We start from the raw sequence: 20,700 nt of genomic DNA, 5'->3' as shown, positions 1-20,700 counted from the left end.
AAATCTTGGAATTGTGTCGTTTTTGTACTGAATTGCGTCCCTTGTTTCGCTCTACTGTATGTTATAATGAAACCCTATTATAAGGGCATACTTTTTTCTTTTTTAGTATGAATGTGGTGGGCAACAGCTGTTGTGACAATAATTGTATTATAAATACTTTGTAATGAATAATATGTCTTGTCTTTAAAAGCGATTTTCTCGGTGTTTTAATTTTGACTCCCCCCCCCCCCCCCTCCTCCTTCAAATGTAAATAATTTCGCCGTAAGATAATTTGAAAATTCAAACTGCTTTTTGTCAAGAACTGGAAAGAGAAAGAGAGATGGCGGAAGGGAGACATTATAGATAGATAAACATACAGATAGATAGATAGATAGATAGATAGATAGATAGATAGATAGATAGATAGATAGATAGATAGATAGATAGATAGATAGATAGATAGATAGATAGATAGATAGATAGATGTGCGGCTATGTGGTCTATAGAATGACACTCGCTTTCGGATCGGAAGATCCTGGGTTCGAGCCTCGCTGGTGTAAAATGAGTACCTGGCCGTTAACAGCGTTTTCTATGTCCGAAAAAATTGTAATATCGCCTAACAGGCGTCATGTCTCGTCCTACATGTTAAGTGTTGCTGTTGGCCAGGGACCCTTTGTAAAGCGCTTTGAGCACCTTTAGTGGATACTGCGCTATATAAAAGCTCAAATTAAATTAATCAATAATGATAGATTGAAATGGTTCTGACATGTAAAGAGACGAGAGAGGGAGTACGTGGGACGGAAAGTATTGGACTTAACTCAGGGGAAAGAGGGGAAAGGGACGCCCATAGATAAAGATGGTGGGATAAGGTAAAGGACGATATGAAAGAATGGGCCTGGAGGGAGATGATGCTCTGAACCGAGATGCATGGAGATGTGGCATTCATTATAGGCAACCCTGCAAAATGCGGGATAAACTGAAAGAAGAAAAACAAGTGAAACAATTGCGCAGCAATTTTTCCACAGTAATGTTTTTATCTAAATTATGTTGTTCCCTTCTGCTATAGTGCAATAGAAAGCTCATTTTCTGATCAGATGATAAAGAAGCGTGTAAAAATGAGGAAGTACTTTCGGAACTGTTGACTGTGAACAGTTTGTTTTTATTTGCTATAAAATAAATACTTTATGTTAGATATTTCGAAACAAAAAATATTTTTTCGCGACAACTAGGTACAGTAGAACTCGGAAATAGCGAGTTCGACGGGTCCACTCCTGATTACTCGCTATTTCCGAGTTCTCGCTATTCCCGAGTTGCCAGAAAAGGTCACTCGGCCGTACAAAAAGATGGAAAGACAATGTGTGTGTGTGTGTGTGTGTGTGTTTGTTCGTGTGTGCCGCAAATGACTGTGTGTGGATAAAGTGGGGTGGGGGCGGGGTTGAACACGGCCTTCGTTAACAATGATGGCCACGGGTTGAAGTTGATCCACCCCTAAAAACCCCTTCCATTTCCATCAAGATTTCATGTGTGTGTGTGTGTGTGTGTGTGTGTGTGTGTGTGTGTGCGCGCGAGTGTTTGTATGCACTAGGCATGTTTGATGAGGTAAGCAAGCGCATCACTCAATCACTGACCCACTGAAATGATGGTTCAGAAAAGTGAGTGGAGCAGGCACTTATGTTGGTAACAACAAGATATGAAGTGAGTAGAAAAGTGCCAGAAGACAATAGAGAATAAAAAATTTTTTCGCGGCGGTGGTGGGGTTTGAACCTGCAACCTTATTGGTACGACAACTCCGCCTGGCAGGTGAGAGCGTGGCTCTACCGTGTGAGCTATCCACGAACACTAAAATATTCGTTTCAAACCCAAAGTCATTTCTAGATCCCTCTCTCACCCACTTCTTGAGATCGCCGATTCGTTCACCACCATCGCGAAGTAATTTTGACCAGCAGTTAAGCTTAATAGCCAATATTCTCATCACAAACATATAACATAGAAACGATTGAGACATGGAGTATGCTCCGGTGTATGGGGTGAATTTTTAATTCAGAAAAGTGAGTGGAGCAGGCACTTATGTTGGTAACAACAAGATATGAAGTGAGTAGAAAAGTGCCAGAAGACAATAGAGAATAAAAAATTTTTTCGCGGCGGTGGTGGGGTTTGAACCTGCAACCTTATTGGTACGACAACTCCGCCTGGCAGGTGAGAGCGTGGCTCTACCGTGTGAGCTATCCACGAACACTAAAATATTCGTTTCAAACCCAAAGTCATTTCTAGATCCCTCTCTCACCCACTTCTTGAGATCGCCGATTCGTTCACCACCATCGCGAAGTAATTTTGACCAGCAGTTAAGCTTAATAGCCAATATTCTCATCACAAACATATAACATAGAAACGATTGAGACATGGAGTATGCTCCGGTGTATGGGGTGAATTTTTAATTCAGAAAAGTGAGTGGAGCAGGCACTTATGAGAGCCACGCTCTCACCTGCCAGGCGGAGTTGTCGTACCAATAAGGTCGCAGGTTCAAACCCCACCACCGCCGCGAAAAAATTTTTTATTCTCTATTGTCTTCTGGCACTTTTCTACTCACTTCATATCTTGTTGTTACCAACATAAGTGCCTGCTCCACTCACTTTTCTGAATTAAAAATTCACCCCATACACCGGAGCATACTCCATGTCTCAATCGTTTCTATGTTATATGTTTGTGATGAGAATATTGGCTATTAAGCTTAACTGCTGGTCAAAATTACTTCGCGATGGTGGTGAACGAATCGGCGATCTCAAGAAGTGGGTGAGAGAGGGATCTAGAAATGACTTTGGGTTTGAAACGAATATTTTAGTGTTCGTGGATAGCTCACACGGTAGAGCCACGCTCTCACCTGCCAGGCGGAGTTGTCGTACCAATAAGGTTGCAGGTTCAAACCCCACCACCGCCGCGAAAAAATTTTTTATTCTCTATTGTCTTCTGGCACTTTTCTACTCACTTCATATCTTGTTGTTACCAACATAAGTGCCTGCTCCACTCACTTTTCTGAATTAAAAATTCACCCCATACACCGGAGCATACTCCATGTCTCAATCGTTTCTATGTTATATGTTTGTGATGAGAATATTGGCTATTAAGCTTAACTGCTGGTCAAAATTACTTCGCGATGGTGGTGAACGAATCGGCGATCTCAAGAAGTGGGTGAGAGAGGGATCTAGAAATGACTTTGGGTTTGAAACGAATATTTTAGTGTTCGTGGATAGCTCACACGGTAGAGCCACGCTCTCACCTGCCAGGCGGAGTTGTCGTACCAATAAGGTTGCAGGTTCAAACCCCACCACCGCCGCGAAAAAATTTTTTATTCTCTATTGTCTTCTGGCACTTTTCTACTCACTTCATATCTTGTTGTTACCAACATAAGTGCCTGCTCCACTCACTTTTCTGAATTAAAAATTCACCCCATACACCGGAGCATACTCCATGTCTCAATCGTTTCTATGTTATATGTTTGTGATGAGAATATTGGCTATTAAGCTTAACTGCTGGTCAAAATTACTTCGCGATGGTGGTGAACGAATCGGCGATCTCAAGAAGTGGGTGAGAGAGGGATCTAGAAATGACTTTGGGTTTGAAACGAATATTTTAGTGTTCGTGGATAGCTCACACGGTAGAGCCACGCTCTCACCTGCCAGGCGGAGTTGTCGTACCAATAAGGTTGCAGGTTCAAACCCCACCACCGCCGCGAAAAAATTTTTATTCTCTATTGTCTTCTGGCACTTTTCTACTCACTTCATATCTTGTTGTTACCAACATAAGTGCCTGCTCCACTCACTTTTCTGAATTAAAAATTCACCCCATACACCGGAGCATACTCCATGTCTCAATCGTTTCTATGTTATATGTTTGTGATGAGAATATTGGCTATTAAGCTTAACTGCTGGTCAAAATTACTTCGCGATGGTGGTGAACGAATCGGCGATCTCAAGAAGTGGGTGAGAGAGGGATCTAGAAATGACTTTGGGTTTGAAACGAATATTTTAGTGTTCGTGGATAGCTCACACGGTAGAGCCACGCTCTCACCTGCCAGGCGGAGTTGTCGTACCAATAAGGTTGCAGGTTCAAACCCCACCACCGCCGCGAAAAAATTTTTTATTCTCTATTGTCTTCTGGCACTTTTCTACTCACTTCATATCTTGTTGTTACCAACATAAGTGCCTGCTCCACTCACTTTTCTGAATTAAAAATTCACCCCATACACCGGAGCATACTCCATGTCTCAATCGTTTCTATGTTATATGTTTGTGATGAGAATATTGGCTATTAAGCTTAACTGCTGGTCAAAATTACTTCGCGATGGTGGTGAACGAATCGGCGATCTCAAGAAGTGGGTGAGAGAGGGATCTAGAAATGACTTTGGGTTTGAAACGAATATTTTAGTGTTCGTGGATAGCTCACACGGTAGAGCCACGCTCTCACCTGCCAGGCGGAGTTGTCGTACCAATAAGGTTGCAGGTTCAAACCCCACCACCGCCGCGAAAAAATTTTTTATTCTCTATTGTCTTCTGGCACTTTTCTACTCACTTCATATCTTGTTGTTACCAACATAAGTGCCTGCTCCACTCACTTTCTGAATTAAAAATTCACCCCATACACCGGAGCATACTCCATGTCTCAATCGTTTCTATGTTATATGTTTGTGATGAGAATATTGGCTATTAAGCTTAACTGCTGGTCAAAATTACTTCGCGATGGTGGTGAACGAATCGGCGATCTCAAGAAGTGGGTGAGAGAGGGATCTAGAAATGACTTTGGGTTTGAAACGAATATTTTAGTGTTCGTGGATAGCTCACACGGTAGAGCCACGCTCTCACCTGCCAGGCGGAGTTGTCGTACCAATAAGGTTGCAGGTTCAAACCCCACCACCGCCGCGAAAAAATTTTTTATTCTCTATTGTCTTCTGGCACTTTTCTACTCACTTCATATCTTGAAATGATGGTTCCACGCTCCCTTCTCTCGCTGATCGTGTCGTTCGTCGCTGACCGATGCTGCTACTGCTAAGTGAGGCATGTTGACATGTTGGCTGCCAGTGCTTACCTCGCGCGTCGCGTGGCACCACATTGAGTGAATAATTGACCCCCACCCCCAATACACACACACGCACACAAACACACGCACCCAACCCCCACCCAAATGATGTACTACTACAGACTAGGCTACTATGTAATATTACTCGTAACGAGAAATAAGAAAAGGAAAGAAGCTAGGCTAAAAATATTTAAATCACCCTTGTCTGTTGTTTTGCTTTACTTCGTTCCAAGTCCTAGGCTGGTGCAGGAAATGCTCGTTATTTCCGAGTTGACCTCTTTTTCATACTCGCTACTTTCATGCTAATTTTATTGACTCAAATAAGAGAAAAAAACGGGGATTTAGATTTTACTCGCTATTTCCGAGTTCTCGCTATTTCCGAGTACGTTACTTTCATGTTCTACTGTATTATTTGGAAAAATCATACAGGAAAGATTGCCAAGAATAAATTGTGTGCCTTTGGCGCATTGCAGTATTGCAGTTGTGTATTGTGCAGTAGCTACAATGATTTCGATGGTTGGATAAAAGTAGACTGCAGGACAAACAATACAGGTCCTGCAATTTCTGATTTATTTTTTTGGGGGGACACTAATATTTAACCCTGCAGTCACTTTTATTTTAAAATGAATGATTACATAGCTGGATCTATTGGAGGTAAGATATCCTTCTTATAATTGCGCAAAACATGACATAACATTTGGAACTCTGCCTCTGCCCTCGACATTTTGCTCGCGAAGTGGCCCAAAGTCCTGTGCCTGTTGCTGTGTTATTCGTCTCGGACACTCAAGCTCAAACTTCAAAGGGGGCATGATGAGCAAAGGCAAAGGGTCGATGTGCACTTATATGCAGGTCTGATTACCAAGTTCCTCATGACTCATAGGCTCATGGCATAGCTAATACTTCTGAAAGTGTAATTTGTAATGGAAATCTCAAAAATTGACCCAAAATATGTCCATTACTAATGATTGCAATTACAACAATGTTAAACTTAAACGAAGTCACTTCGGAAGTGACTATTTCTCCGAATTAATGCTCGGAAAAATAAACTTGACCCATTCTCAAGATTTTTCTTGGTTGTTTGCGAGAATGTGTGAATGATGAATGTATCATACATTGTATGTTTTTGGGGGGGGGGGGGGGGGGGGGGGGGGGTTCTTTTGCCAGTGCCCGGGCGCTCTGTATTTTTTTCCCAACTTTCTGTTAGACTTCTATCTTGAGTTTGTGCTATCCCGTCTTTCAACGTCCGTTCCCGTCTTGTGACTTTGGCTTTGTTATTTAAGTTTACTTCTATTCTCTCTTCTGTTCTCAGTGCGAAGTGCAAAAGTGATTGCGCTATGGAGTATTCGCGATAGCACAACTTTTTGATAAAATCTGTCTGTCAACAATATGCCTAAAAAACGCTAGCTTGATGATTTGTGAAATTCCCAGTCCACTCTGTTTGAACATTTACTTTTGCATCAACATCTCGTCCGTAACACATCAACTACTGGAGGCTAGCCGACCATTCGGAGAAATAGAGTTCAAGTTTATTTTTCTGAGCGTTCAGAGAAATAGAGCTGGCCTAAACTTAAACTAGGCCCATAAGTGGGTTCGGATCTCAGACCTACATATATATATATATATATATATATATATATATATATATATATATATATATATATATGTACATGTCGCAGAGGGTGGAACTGATAGAAATAAAGGGAGTAGCTATTTTCACCCCCAGGTGATAACTAAATTGGCAGATAAATGTTTTCTTGGAAGAAAGGAGTTGATTCTATGTAACCTGCATGGACGGTGTGGTGTTTTGGATGGAGTTGGTCAATAAGGAAAAAGAGGTTGCTACTTGGAATAAACTATATGCCCTCGTAATTATGAATCCTCTTTTGTCCACATACTGTGTCCGTTTGTTTGAGCAAATCATTTAATTTAACTGTACCAGTGCCTTGTTAGTTGTAATTGATGATTGATATTGCAATATTTGTAGCATGTCCTGTAACCTTATTGAGTGATTTTGTTCTTGTAGAGAGGTCATACTTTATAGGCAGATTGGTAGTAAATTGAGATATTGGAATCATACTCAATATTGGTTTTTAGTGTTTACTTGTCAATAAAATTGTATCGAAATGTTTATTCTCATGAGTTAGTTATTTTACCACATAATGACATACATCATATCGGGTTACTGTTATGACCAACAAACTGTTTGAGAGGAACGGAAATGGTAAAAAAAATATACAGGACTAACAAAACCAAGAATAAATCAAGAAAATCAACTGCCAATATGATAATAATGCACAGGAACATAGATGCATGTTCTTTTGAATATTATTAAAACTCTTGAGATTCTGCTAATGAGTTTTGAATAACAATTTTTTTATCTAAGTGCACCAAAATTTACAAGCACTTAAAATTAGATCCACACTTTGATTTTAAAAGAAAACTATTAACCACAAAAATGTCAATTTTGCACTGATGTTTAGAAAGACAACTGATTTTTCAAATCAAAAAAGTGAAAGAGGCTGTGCTGTTATTGTTTCCCCGTTATTACAACATATTATAAGACCGGCCATAAATATCCATAATTGCCCCCCATTGGACACGGCACTGCCTGATACTAGTTAACCTCCAATGACCTCATGCAGGGAGGGTTAATGGCCCCTTGGGATTTCCATCTGAAATAGCTCTGATTCAGTGACCTGGAAAGAAATTATGAGTGGAGAACCTCTTCCAGTGACTCAAATATTCAACCAGCAGGACTTGCAACTTCGACCTAAAGGTTTTGAATATGGACGAATTCAAAAATATGTCTCAATAACCCTTATTAATATGTTTGTTGTTTGTCAAAGGGGAAACTCGAAACATCCACACCATTTGTCTTTTAAAATAAAATTGAGTTGAAATTCTATCGTATAATTGTCAAAGAATTTTTTTGAGTGGAAAATACATTAGGCTGTATGACAATATGAATTTAATGCTGTATGTTCTAATTGTCAATGATTAAAATAAATTTTTTTTTAAAACAAAAAATAGCTATACAGCCATGGGAAATTTTTCAGATGAGAGTGCATGCACATTGAAATTTGAGTTCCAAATTCAAGCATGAGACTGCTTCTCAAAATGATGGAAGAACTCAGTTTTATTTACTAGATAGTCATTAAAGTGGTGTCTGCATGGAATTTCTCCCAAAATGGCAATTCGAGTAAGAAATAGGGGAAGTTGAGACAGAAAAGTGGCTATATTACTGAAATTGCCAGCAGATTTATTTGCAACAAAAAGAAGAGAAACAGGAAGGTTACATGGAGTTGGTGTGAGACTGCAATTTATTTTTATTTTTGCCAGTTCCGGCTTTTTAACTGAGCAATGTTGATTTTTTAAATTATTATTCTCTTGTGATTTTGGAGTTGTTAATGGTGATTGATGGAGTCATAGTCAAAGGCTTGAGAATATTGGCAAAGGTGTAAAAATATATATTGAACCACAAGTTATTTCTCATTTTAAATCGTCAGTGGTTTGCTCTCTTACTATATCATTTACTCATATATGAGTTGTCCAGATTATTAATGAAATTTCATCAGGTCGTAACTGGCATAGGAATGATGGGTCTGTGGATAGAGCATTGTACAAGTACTTCTCCAGCTTTTTCGTTATATTTGCTTCTTTTCTCAATTGGAATGTGAATGAGCCCTGAGCTTATGCATTGGCAGATATTTTAGGATTGCTTGTACACAAAAGGACTCCTAGGATTTAACATAGCCTGCTGTACCAACTTATTTGGTAAATTAAGTCGTCAGTCCTGTGATCTTTTTAAACATTTTGTGTTTTTTTTTTAAGGTGCAGCTGGAGTTGTTGCAGGACATCCTTTCGACACCGTTAAGGTGAGTGTGTGAATATAAAATTTTTAGTGAACCATTTGAAGGTGAAAAACACCAACTTTGGTTCTCCAATGCCATCCTATATCAAGATTTGGGTGACCTAAAAATCACATTGAATTTGACTTCGCAAACACAGTGAACCACTAAGGGCAAATGTTATTTAAAACAACAACACATATTTCCAAATTCAATGCTTCTACTTCTCTGTTTATTTCTCAACTGATCACACTCACATCCCTTGTGCACCATTTCCTTTCTTATGTTCAATACAATCAATTAAATGTGTGCGTAATCATTACATCCCGCCTTGATCTTAAGATCAATATTCAATTATTCGACATAAAAATCGACCAGCCACCTAGACGACTCCAAACTCATTCTCTTCTGAACATTCATCTTCATCACACTAAACCTCATTCCTCAGATTGCATTGCTCAATTTCTACTTCCCTTTTGTCATTTACATTGCCTCTTTCCTTCTGTCTGCTTTCACACATACAAATGTCACCAATATGACCATTTGTATCTTCACTTCAACAACTAACTCTGACACAATGCCTATTACTTCTGCATTCTCCCATTAATTATTACATCTCACGTTAGTTGGCTTCACATAGACAACATCTCCTGTTTTATAAGGATTGTTTGTATCTTCCTTTCTGGCGACACATCCTTCCATCTGTTAGTGAGGCAATCTGGTGCTGTAAAATTAGTCAGCATCTGCAGGCACGACAGCGTAAACATTGGGGGACTGATTGTACCAAAATAACTTGTCATCAATTGATCTCCCAGACAGCAATCATTCTCTTTATTGTCCTATAGTTACATTCAACAATATCATTGCCAGATGATTGGTATGCACAGCTGAACTTGTAGTCAGTATGCCAGCTCTTCATAGAGATACCATCTTCATAGCAAGCATTTCAAAAAAAGCACCCCTTTCTCTGAAATATTGTTCAGTTGATCGTTGACTGCATCTGTGGTCTCATTTCTTAACTTTCTCCCGATGGCAAGTCTGTTGGGTCCACTATCAATTATGGAAAGATAGGTGATCCTGTCACACGAGTAATACCAATTGTCAATCGCTCCCACACTGTTGTCACGTCAGATGTACCATACTCCCATTTTACAGGATTTGGATCAATAGACCTGCATCTGTGACAGTCACTCACACCAAATTTCTGCTCACTGACACTCTCAAGTTGCTTTTTAACTAAAGAAACTGTTCTCTCTACCCTAAGATGATGATCGTTATGGAACTGTGTCACCTGTTCCACCATTCTCATACCCACAACAGTCTTATCTTCAAACTACCTCTTTGGAACTCTGTGCCATTCCATCAGTGATGTTCTTGCTGGATGGAATAAGCTCAATCCTGAGTTTTACACCATTTTCCTCGACTAACTATATCACTGTCGTTACATACACACATACATACATACATACATACATACATACATACATACATACATACATACATACATACATACATACATACATACATACATACACGCACACATTTTCCTGCTATCTCATTGTTTTTATAAAGCGCTTAGAGTCTGGTGTCTCGGAGTTATAGCGCTATATAAGTTTTCAGCATTATTATTATTATTTATTATTATAATCTCTTTTGTTGCATCTTTCAGGTTCAAGTTCAAACTCAAGAATTTGGAGGGAAATATACTAATCTTTTTGAAGTTTTTAAGACTGTCAAGCAACAAAATTTGGTATGTTTGTGACAAATATAAGTTATTTCAATTATAAGAATAGTCAGAAGTAAAATAAAAATGACAACAGAAATTAAATTGCGTTTGTAATCCAAACACACTATAAACATTTTGCAGATTTTTGTCAAATTTGATATACAGTAGCCCTACAAATGGATAGAAATGTCCAGTAATGTATTTTGTATTGTTCCTGGCTTCATTATGCAAATTAAAATTTCTGACACCTTTTCATTTCCCCTACTATTAGTTTTAGAAATCCAAAAAGAAATATTAAAAGGTGTAACTAATAGCAAATCTAATAGTTTTGTTGAAATTGAATAAAGCTTTATTTCCAGTTTATAACTTCACTCTCAATCATATTATTTTTTGGAGCTAAATAAGTATGTCTTTATTCCTCATCCTCCTCTGACATTGCAATTCTGACCGACTTTCAAATGTGGACAAAAAACGTGAAATATAATGTGATTATATGAACACAATTTGTATTAAGATAATCCAAATATTAGATATTTTTGTTATGTATTCCTTTACAGGCCAAAGGATTTTACAGAGGCTTGAGTTGGCCATTGTTGTCATATGGTGCAACAAATGCCATATTCTTTGGATGTTATGGTCTTACTCTTAAAAGAATAAATCATGGCGAATTGGAAGAAGACACAACAAAGCCACCAAACTACTTAGCAATTGGAACAGCCTCTGCTGTTGCAACTTTGCCGTCAATGATTCTTTGGTGTCCTGTGGAGGTGATTAAGACCACTCTTCAGTCACAGATATCACATGGAGAAGGAAGTGAGTACTATAATCAGAGAGGCAAAAGGGAGAAAAAGCGTGCAATAGATATTTAGAGTAATTGAGTTTTAGGGTAATGAGAGAGAGAAAGAGAGAGAGAGAGGGGGGGGGGGGGGGGGGGAAAGAGAGAGAGAGAGATTTTCATGCATTTAAGTATTTTATTATTTAAAGGAAATTGTTAGTGATAATGGTAACGAGTATTCATTATGGTTGTCATTTGCATCTTTCATCTAGTGACAATAAAAGCTATTAGAAAATAGAAATGATTTACTTTTATAATTTACAAGCTTTATTTATTAGTGCGGCTTTGTGGTCATGTGGTAAGACCCTCACCTTTGAACCCTGATACGAGTCCTACTGTTGACAGCATAAAGATCATTCCTTGGGAAAGGCTCTTTACTCACAATCATTCTCTAACTGTACTCGGATGTAAAGTGAGTGCCTTGCTGGTGAGAACGTTGTCTCAGAAAAAACTCCAACCATCATGGCACCCTTAGGCATCATGTCTTGTCCTATATGTTACATGTTGCTATTGGCTTGAGACCCATTATAAAATGCTCTGTGCACATATAGAGTATAAGCTCGTATTTTTTAACAACCTATATCTGCTCTTTTTTTTTTAAATAAAAAAGAGTGATTATGCTTAAATGTGCTCAACATTTCAGCATACGAATATTCCAGTTTTTGAAAAAACTAATTATGTTTGTTTCACTTTTTCCTTTCTTTTTCATTTATTACATTTGTTTATTTATATATATATATTTTTTTTTTTTGCTTCAGCGTCATCTCCTAAGAGATATTTTTACAAAGGACCCACTGAGGCATGCAGAACTATTCTGAAAACTTCAGGCATTAAAGGACTATATCGTGGATTAGTTACTCATTCTATCAGGGATATGCCGGCTAATACCGCTTACATGGTCTTTTATGGAATGTTCCAGTATGAATGTGGAAGACTTATACCATATGTACCCAGTCAAGCTGTGAATTTTGTTGGAGGTGGGATAGCTGGTGTTTTAAGTTGGACACTAATCATGCCTTTCGATGTAGTTAAAAGTAAGCTTCAAGTTGACTCCGCCAAATTAGTTTATAGAGGATTCTGGGATTGTGCAAGAAAAGTATATATTTCTTCAGGCTTCAAGGGGTTTTTCATGGGTTATGTTGCCGTAGCTTTACGAGCCTTTCCTGTCAATGCTATAACCCTTATGTTTTATTCAGAAAGCCTTGCATACTTGAACAAGCAATGAATTCTATGGAATCATGGGTGTGACATTGTTCAATTGTGCAAAGGTAATGATCCTGTTGACTAGTCAAAATGAAAGAAATTTAATCTTCCAATATAATATTTTACTTGGCTATTACATCAATTGCGATTTGAGTTAGACTGTGTTCATTCTTTTGCAGTTAGCATTGTCTTTTTCCTTGTATTTTTTACATGTCGGGGCTTATTTTTGGACTATCAACTATCTCAGGCCAAGGAAATCCAAGCATGTGATAGTTTAGTAATATTCATGAAGTCTATAATAACAACCTGCTAAAAATGATTTTGATTTTTGAAAAACAATACTATAAGAATATCATTATTGATTAGACTTTATGCCATTATAAATATGATTAATTTAATTTCAAACATTATTCAAAACAGTCAAGGAATTCTTTGGTATAAATTTTTATCATTTTTATGTTGATAATTCCTAGTCAGAATGAATAGTCTCAAACATTTTTATTTGAAATGAATAAGACATTTAATTGTCCATCCAAGAGACAATCATGGTTTAAAAAAAATAAATTATATAATATAAAATGTTTTATAGATATTCAGTAGACGTTACAAAAGGAAAGAAGTATTATTTTTTTTTAGTTATGTTATGCACTACCTCTCGTTACATCTACTGATGATGGAAGAATAGATTTCCATACCAGAAACAAATAGAAAAAAAACTGCCACACCAAATTCGTTAAATAGGCAAATGTATGGGTCTCAAATCTTCTTTATTTAGCGGATCTCTTCTATTTCAAGTCCTTCGTGTTTTTCTCCGCCATGGAGATTTGCTGGGGGTCCAGTCCTTAGCAGTATCTCTTCACCTTCATAAATTATTGTATATAGTGTAAATAGGTGATTTCCATTAACTTTCTTGTCTGGTTGCTAGTACCTTACCCATTTGATAGTTATTTAATAATAATTTCCCCTTTTAGAGTGTCAAGTGATGTGAATATTGATAATTATATGTTTTACCAGTATTGGCATTAATGGGCACACGCAAAAGATGTTTATCCGTCCATTAAAAGCTTTATGCCTGGTATCCCTAGTATTTAACAGTTTAAATGTTTACAAAATGCAAGGAAAAGAGATATTAAACTGAGTTTTGATCTTTTGACTCATATATAAATATATTTTTTTTATATCACTATTTTATCAATTTTGCTCAGTACACATATTTAACATTCTAATTTCCTTTTAATTAAATTACACATGGTCATCATGATAGGCAATGTGTGTACAAAAATGGTCTGTTAAAACAAACTCATTTAGTTCTACACATAGATATTCCCAATATCAGTAAAGAAGAATCCACAGTGGCATCTCTATCTATAAGAAAGAAAATTTAAAAAAAGAAAGAAATGAAACAGCATGGGCCATCTCGATCCCTTGACATCACCCTTTATATTGTCTATGTGTGTCAAGGATTCGGACATGTAAATATTCAGTTAGAGAATTGAGAGAGTTGACACAAAAGTATAACATCATTTATCAAGAGCAGTGAGAAGGAACTCACCTTGAAATTAAATAATGACTGTAATTTCTGAACTCAGTAAACAATAACTGTGTTGAAAACTAATCAGTCCTTAAAGACCTTGTTTTCATTGTGGCTTTGTTTAATTTATATAATTAGTAAAACGTAATTAAATTGCATTTGATTTAACGGGTAGCCTACTGAAGGTCCAGGTCACCTATTTATTTGAAACCGTTCAATGACTATGTGATACGCTCAACGACTATGTGATACACTTTATTTTTGTTTCCTTGTACTTAAAATTTTACAGAATTAGACTTTACATATCATATAAAAATATGACTATTTAAATACTTTTTTTTTTTACTTTGTTTTGTTTGCTGTTTTTGCTTTTTAATTTGTTTATTTTGTTTGTTTTGTTTCCTAGTATGTGTTATACCTCCATAGGGCAAAAATGTGCATTTCAATATGATCTATGACCCTCAGATAAGAATTTGTTGGTTTTTTTTAAATAAAAAAAAATAAACTACAGGGTTCTGATTAATGGGTACTCAAGTCCAGTTCTCCTATTTGTTTGAAATGACTATGTGATACGTTCAATGACTATGTGATACACTTTATTTTGGTTCCTAGTACTTAAAAGTTTACAGCAATAGACTTTACATATTTTATAAAAATATGACTATTTAAATATTTGTTTACTTTTTGTTTTTTTGTTTGTTTGTTGATTTTGTTTTTTAATTTGTTTATTTTGTTTGTTTGTTTTTTCCTAGCATGAGTTATACCTCCTTAGGGCAAAAATGTCCATTTCAATGTGATCTATGGCCCTCAGATAAGAATTAAAAAAATTTTTTTTTGGTGAAAACGATATGTAAATGTTATGAAATTAAAAAAAAAACCCAAAAAAACTACAGGGTTTTGATAAATGGGCTCGACTTCTCAACATACACCCTTTGCATCATCATCATCACCATCATCATCATCATCACCATCATCATCATCATCATCGCCGCACCTTTTTTGTCTTCACTATCATTATAATTTTATTACTATTATAAATATTTATTATTATTATTATTATTATTATTATTATTATTATTATTATTATTATTATTATTATTATTATTATTATATTATTATTATTATTATTATTATTATTATTATTGTTGTTGTTGTTGTTGTTGTTGTTGTTGTTGTTATTATTGTCATCATTATAATATTACTGTTATTGTAATATTGTTATTAGGTTCACATTATTATTAGCATTAGTCACATTCATATTTACAAAATGTTCAAGAATGTCTCAGAAGAGATAAATTATTTGAATTTACACATTGAAAAGATTAATATAGATAGTTCGATAATGTGATGGATGTATGGTTGTATGATTTTATATTTTCTACAAATGATATTGCCCTGTGCATTTTGGCTCTGTAAAATGGAGCTATGACTATTACAAAGGGGCGATCACTAATATATTTTTACAAATAAATCCAAAGTTCACATTCCACCATGCTATTTTATTATTAAATATTTGCCTTACACATCTACACAAATAAGTTTATATTATCTAGTCAGAAAATTTCAACAACGATGAGTATACATTGATCTTATAGGGAATGAAGGTGACGTCTCTTTGCTCTGTTACTGTTTTTAGACTGCCATTTGAGTGGTTAGTTCCCACTAAATTGTATCAACCAGACTATACACTTTTGGGGTTACACATAGTTTTGTGTTTTTGCATGATTGATCTGTCAGGCAGAAAGAACTTATGAGGTGTATGCTGGTTACGATTGTTTTGGTTGGCAGACTGGTGAGCATTTTACTCAACCGCTAGCCATCCAGTAAATAGCAAGGTTTTGCAGCATTTTCCAACATATTTCTGCCGTTGTCTTGGAATGAGATTATTTGGTTTTGTCCTGGCCATGGCCGAATACTCTAGCTGGGAGAGAAACAGTTAAATGTATAATTAGAGTTTTGGGAGATATTTTTTGTCTTTTAAATCATCTCTCTGTTATGCACTGTATTTGTTTTACTTATATATATATATATATATATATATATATATATATATATATATATATATATATATACATATATATATATTATATATATTTATATTATATATATATGTGTGTGTGTGTGTGTGTGTGTGTGTGTGTGTGTGTGTGTGTGTGTGTGTGTGTGATAGATAGATAGATAGAGAGAGAGGGAGAGAGTTAGTTAGTTTTTGTCAGCGGGTGGTTGGATGGGAGCATCACCCTTGAATCATATACCTATGATGTTCGCATGGGTGTACGATCCGATAGTGATGTCGTTTCTTCTTCTCTTTACTAGCCTATCCTGCTTCTTTGGTTTGTGATTGTATTTTTGACAGGGGATATTTTTTTTTTTCTGTAAATCTTCTGCCTGTTTGTTCTTGGTTATTTATAATTTAGCTTATGATATCTTTAGGTTATGATTTTGATTTACATTTGTACTATTTTTGTTAGATTGCTTGTTTTTTTGTTTCAGCGGTCTCTCATATAACCTCAATTGTGTTGGAAGAGACCTAAAGCAACAAACAAAAAAGTTTTTGTCACAGTAATTTGATGTAAACATTTATATGTAACAACAATTATGCAGTTTGGGATCTTAAAACTATATAATTTGTGTATTGTTTGGCTTTAAAAAACCGAACTTTGATTTTTTTAAATTCTTTTTTTTACATCTATAACGAAGTTATGTCATTAATAGAACACCCTGTTATGTATTATTTAAATGGCTGGGGTGGTGTCCATGGAACTTGACTTTTTTTTATACATCATCGCACTAACCTAGTAAATGTTTTTAAAACTATTCTAACCCCAGTAGGCATGGGTGGGGTTCCTGGCCTCTCATAGTGGGCAGGGAAGCCACTTACTGTGTCTTCTATACCCTTATACAATATGTTTTCCAACTTGCTTTTTGTCATTGTCTTGAAATGAGATTACTTGATTTTATCCTTTCCCTTGTCGGAGTCCTTGGCTGAGACTTAAACAGTCAAATGTAAGTTAAAGTTTTGGTAGATGATATCTATTTCCGTATATTTGCTGTTTTGAATGTGCAATGTAAGCATTTGAATGTGTTCCTCATAGTGGGATCCAGTGCTTCATGCTGGATGAGACTTTTTGGTGATCTCAAACTATGCACAATGATAGTATGCTCTTGGAATCTAAATATGTTCCCTATTTGAACCATACCCCCTTGTCTTACTTTTCTCGTGTTCTTTTAATTGTAAATCTAGAGTTTTTTACTCAACCATTTTCTTCCTTTTTACTGGCGCTGAAATGACCTAAATGTGTCACAAGCGCTTCAAAACGTTAAACACATAAACACCAGTAGTCTACTGTATTTAAAAGGAGCTTTATCCAATTGGTCATTCAAAATGCTATTTAAAATTTTACTTTTTTAGTTAAATTTTACAACATTAATCTACTTAAAATTTATTGATTTTCTACATAATCCGGGTATTAAAATTGTATATAAACTTCCTAAACATTTTGTTTGAGTTCTTTGTTATTTAGATTTGTGCGGCTATGTGGTCTTGCGGTATGACACTCGCTATCGGATCGGAAGGTCCTGGGTTCGAGTCTCACTCAGCGCATTGTTGAGTCCTTGGAGAAGGCTCTTTACTCACATTCTCTCACCGTATGCGGGTGTCAAATGAGTACCTGGCTGTTAACAGCGTTGTCTCTGTCCGAAAAAATTATAACATCGTCTAACAGGCATCATGTCCCATCCTAAATGTTAGATGTTGCTGTTGGCCAGGGACCTCTTGTAAAGTGCTTAGAGCACATTTAGTGGATATTGCGCTATATAAAAGCTCAATATATACAAGTGAAAGTATTGTCCTTAAGCATAATGAGGCCTTTGGATCCATACAGTTTATCTTATGTGTATCCTCAATGTTACCATCGTTTTCTACAAAATTATTTGAATCAATATACATAAAGCGCATTTCTTCGACAAATACTCAGGTTGAAATGGTTTGACAAAGTGCCAAATGCTGACCTTTGGACAAGAACAAACCAAGAGCAAATGGATGTCCAGGTCAGAGGCAGAGAGTGGTGATGGGTTGGCCATACCCTGCGGAAAGAGCCCTATAATATCTCTCGGATGGAACACACAGGGCAAGGGGAAACGGGGTCGTCCAAAACAGACTTGGAGGAGAAGTCTTCACCAAGATATGTGGGTCTCCAATCTTACCTGGAGAAAGGCAAAGGTCTGTTCCAGGGACAAGAAGATGGAAGAGTGCTGTTGAGGCCCTATGCTCCACCAGGAACATGAGGCATAAGTCAAGTCATAAAGCACATTCCAACAGATTCACCATGCTCTTTATAATGTTTTATTTACTCCCTCAAGAGTCCACATACAAACAAATTTCCATTTCATACAACACAAGTACCCTGTGAGAATTCTTTTCTATATCATGCATCATCATCCGTCCTGGCTTGTACTCGTGAGCACGTTGCCGGTCAGCTGCCTCCACATATCACAATCCTCTGTGAAGTCTGCGTTGCTTTTAAAATAATTTTTGACCATTCTTATGTTATTTAAATATGCCATTTTCTGTCTTCCCCCCGCTCTCTTTCCTTCAATCATCCCAGATGTTACCATCTTTTCTTTTCTGTCTCTTCTCCACACTTGTCCCAGAAACCGTAACTGCTTTTTTCTGATGGTATCTATCAATATTTTTCCTTTTCTCACCTTCCTCTTCGTATACTTGATTGTCCATGATAACCTCAACATTCTTCTATACGTTCACATCTCAAATGCATCTAACCTCCTAGAACATTCATTGTCAAGCGTCCATGTTTCACAATCATATATAAGGGTACATATATGTTTTCACTACTTTCATTCTGGTCTTCAACTTTAGGTTGTTGTTTGACACAACTGAGTGCATTTTATGAGGCATTTTTTGCCATTGCTATTCTTTGTTTTATATCTTCTATGTCACATGCGTCTTGGGTAATGATAGTGCCTAAATAATTAAATTTCTTTACTTGTGTGATGGACTCGTGTTGTTGTCATTCTTTGAGACCACCATGCATTCGGATTTCTTAACATTTAGTTCCAGGCCCATCTCTTAACTTTTGCTCACCAGTATACTAAAGTTTTCTGTACATTTTTTTCTAGAGAATATACCATCAGAGTACCATCGTCTGCGTATCTTATATTATTCATATTCTGCCCCCCAATGATGGCAACTTTCGTATATTCAATTTCTCTGAACATTATTTCACTATATATGTTAAAAAGGCCCGGTGATAAGACGCAACCTTGTCTTACTCCCTTCTCGATGTTAAAAATACATTTGACTGTTTCTCTCTCACCCAGGGTATCCGGCAAGGGCAAGGACAAAACCAAGTAATCTCATTCCAAGGCAAAGACATCACTTCTTTATACTTTCTATATACTATATATATATATAGTGGGCAGGGAGGCACTTACTGTGTCTTCTATTATCCCCCTATATCTGTTATCCCTTTCTGTCATTGTCTTGGAATGAGATTACCTGGTGATGTCCTGGCCATTGCCGGATACCCTGGCTGAGAGGGAAACAGTCAATTGTATAGTTAGAATGTTGGGAGATGATATTTTTTGTTTCATAAATCATCTCTCTGTTATGCACTGTATTATTTTTGCTTTATATAGATATGGTTTGTAAATATTTGAATGTGTTCTTATTGGGGACCTGTGTTTTTGTCAGGATGAGATATTTAGATCTTCAACTAAGTACACTGATAGTGTGAATCTAAATCTATTTTAACTTATTCCCCTTTGTCTTACTTTTACTTGGATGCTTTATTTTTAATTCTAGAACTTTTTACTATCCCATTATTTTTTGCTGGCGCTGGTATGACCTAAATGAATGTGTTGCAAGCGCCGTAAAACCATTAAAAACTAACAAACAAAGCAATAGTCAGGTCCTCATTCAAAATTGAGTCGAGCAGGGTAATGTGTAAAGTTATATCACAAAACCACGGTTCCACAGAGTTAAGCGATTTTATGTACCATCCAGCAACGGATCACGCTCAATGTCGCTTTGGATTTGCCTCCTACTAGTGAGTAACTGAAGCTACACTGCCTGTGTAACAATGTTCTATCACATTTTCATCTGGATGTGAATTAGACCGTGCTTAACTATCCCTGCATGGTGGAAAGTTAGATCACAAAAATAGAAAAGATAATTCCACATTTTACTGTGTTATAATATGGGGATTGAACCTGGTCAGTTTGTGAGTTAGGGGTCCTGATAGCTCATTTGGTAGAGCACTCGCTTCACGTGCAAAGGGACCAAGATCGATCCTATGTGCAGCCCATAGAATTAAACGATTCCTTGGTGCAGCCAGTACTTACTATTGGTACGTCGACAACACTAATAATAATAATCAACATCATCATCCTTCTTCTTCTTCTTCTTATTATTATTATCATCATCATCATCATCATCATCATCATCATCATCATTATCATCACCATCATCATCATCATTATAAATAAA

General features: G+C 36.5%; 1 protein-coding gene across 1 annotated transcript; it reads left to right on the top strand.

Moving 5' to 3' along the window:
* The first annotated feature begins 5,220 nt into the window (after positions 1-5,220).
* Positions 5,221-14,059, top strand: LOC144962919 (solute carrier family 25 member 45-like). The gene is made up of 5 exons (XM_078896322.1): positions 5,221-5,703; positions 8,881-8,924; positions 10,567-10,647; positions 11,181-11,436; positions 12,217-14,059. Exons 1-5 carry the CDS (start codon positions 5,673-5,675, stop codon positions 12,681-12,683), a joined length of 879 nt encoding a protein of 292 aa, XP_078752448.1. The 5' UTR covers positions 5,221-5,672; the 3' UTR covers positions 12,684-14,059.
* Positions 14,060-20,700: the final 6,641 nt, after the last annotated feature.

This window comes from Berghia stephanieae, chromosome 1 (genome assembly GCF_034508935.2).
Source record: "Berghia stephanieae isolate SIO BIC M18660-M18661 chromosome 1, UCSD_Bste_1.3, whole genome shotgun sequence".
NCBI lineage: Eukaryota > Metazoa > Mollusca > Gastropoda > Nudibranchia > Aeolidiidae > Berghia > Berghia stephanieae.
The sequence above is the reverse complement of the archived record's forward strand: the minus strand, read 5'-3'. Positions and strand labels throughout refer to the sequence as shown.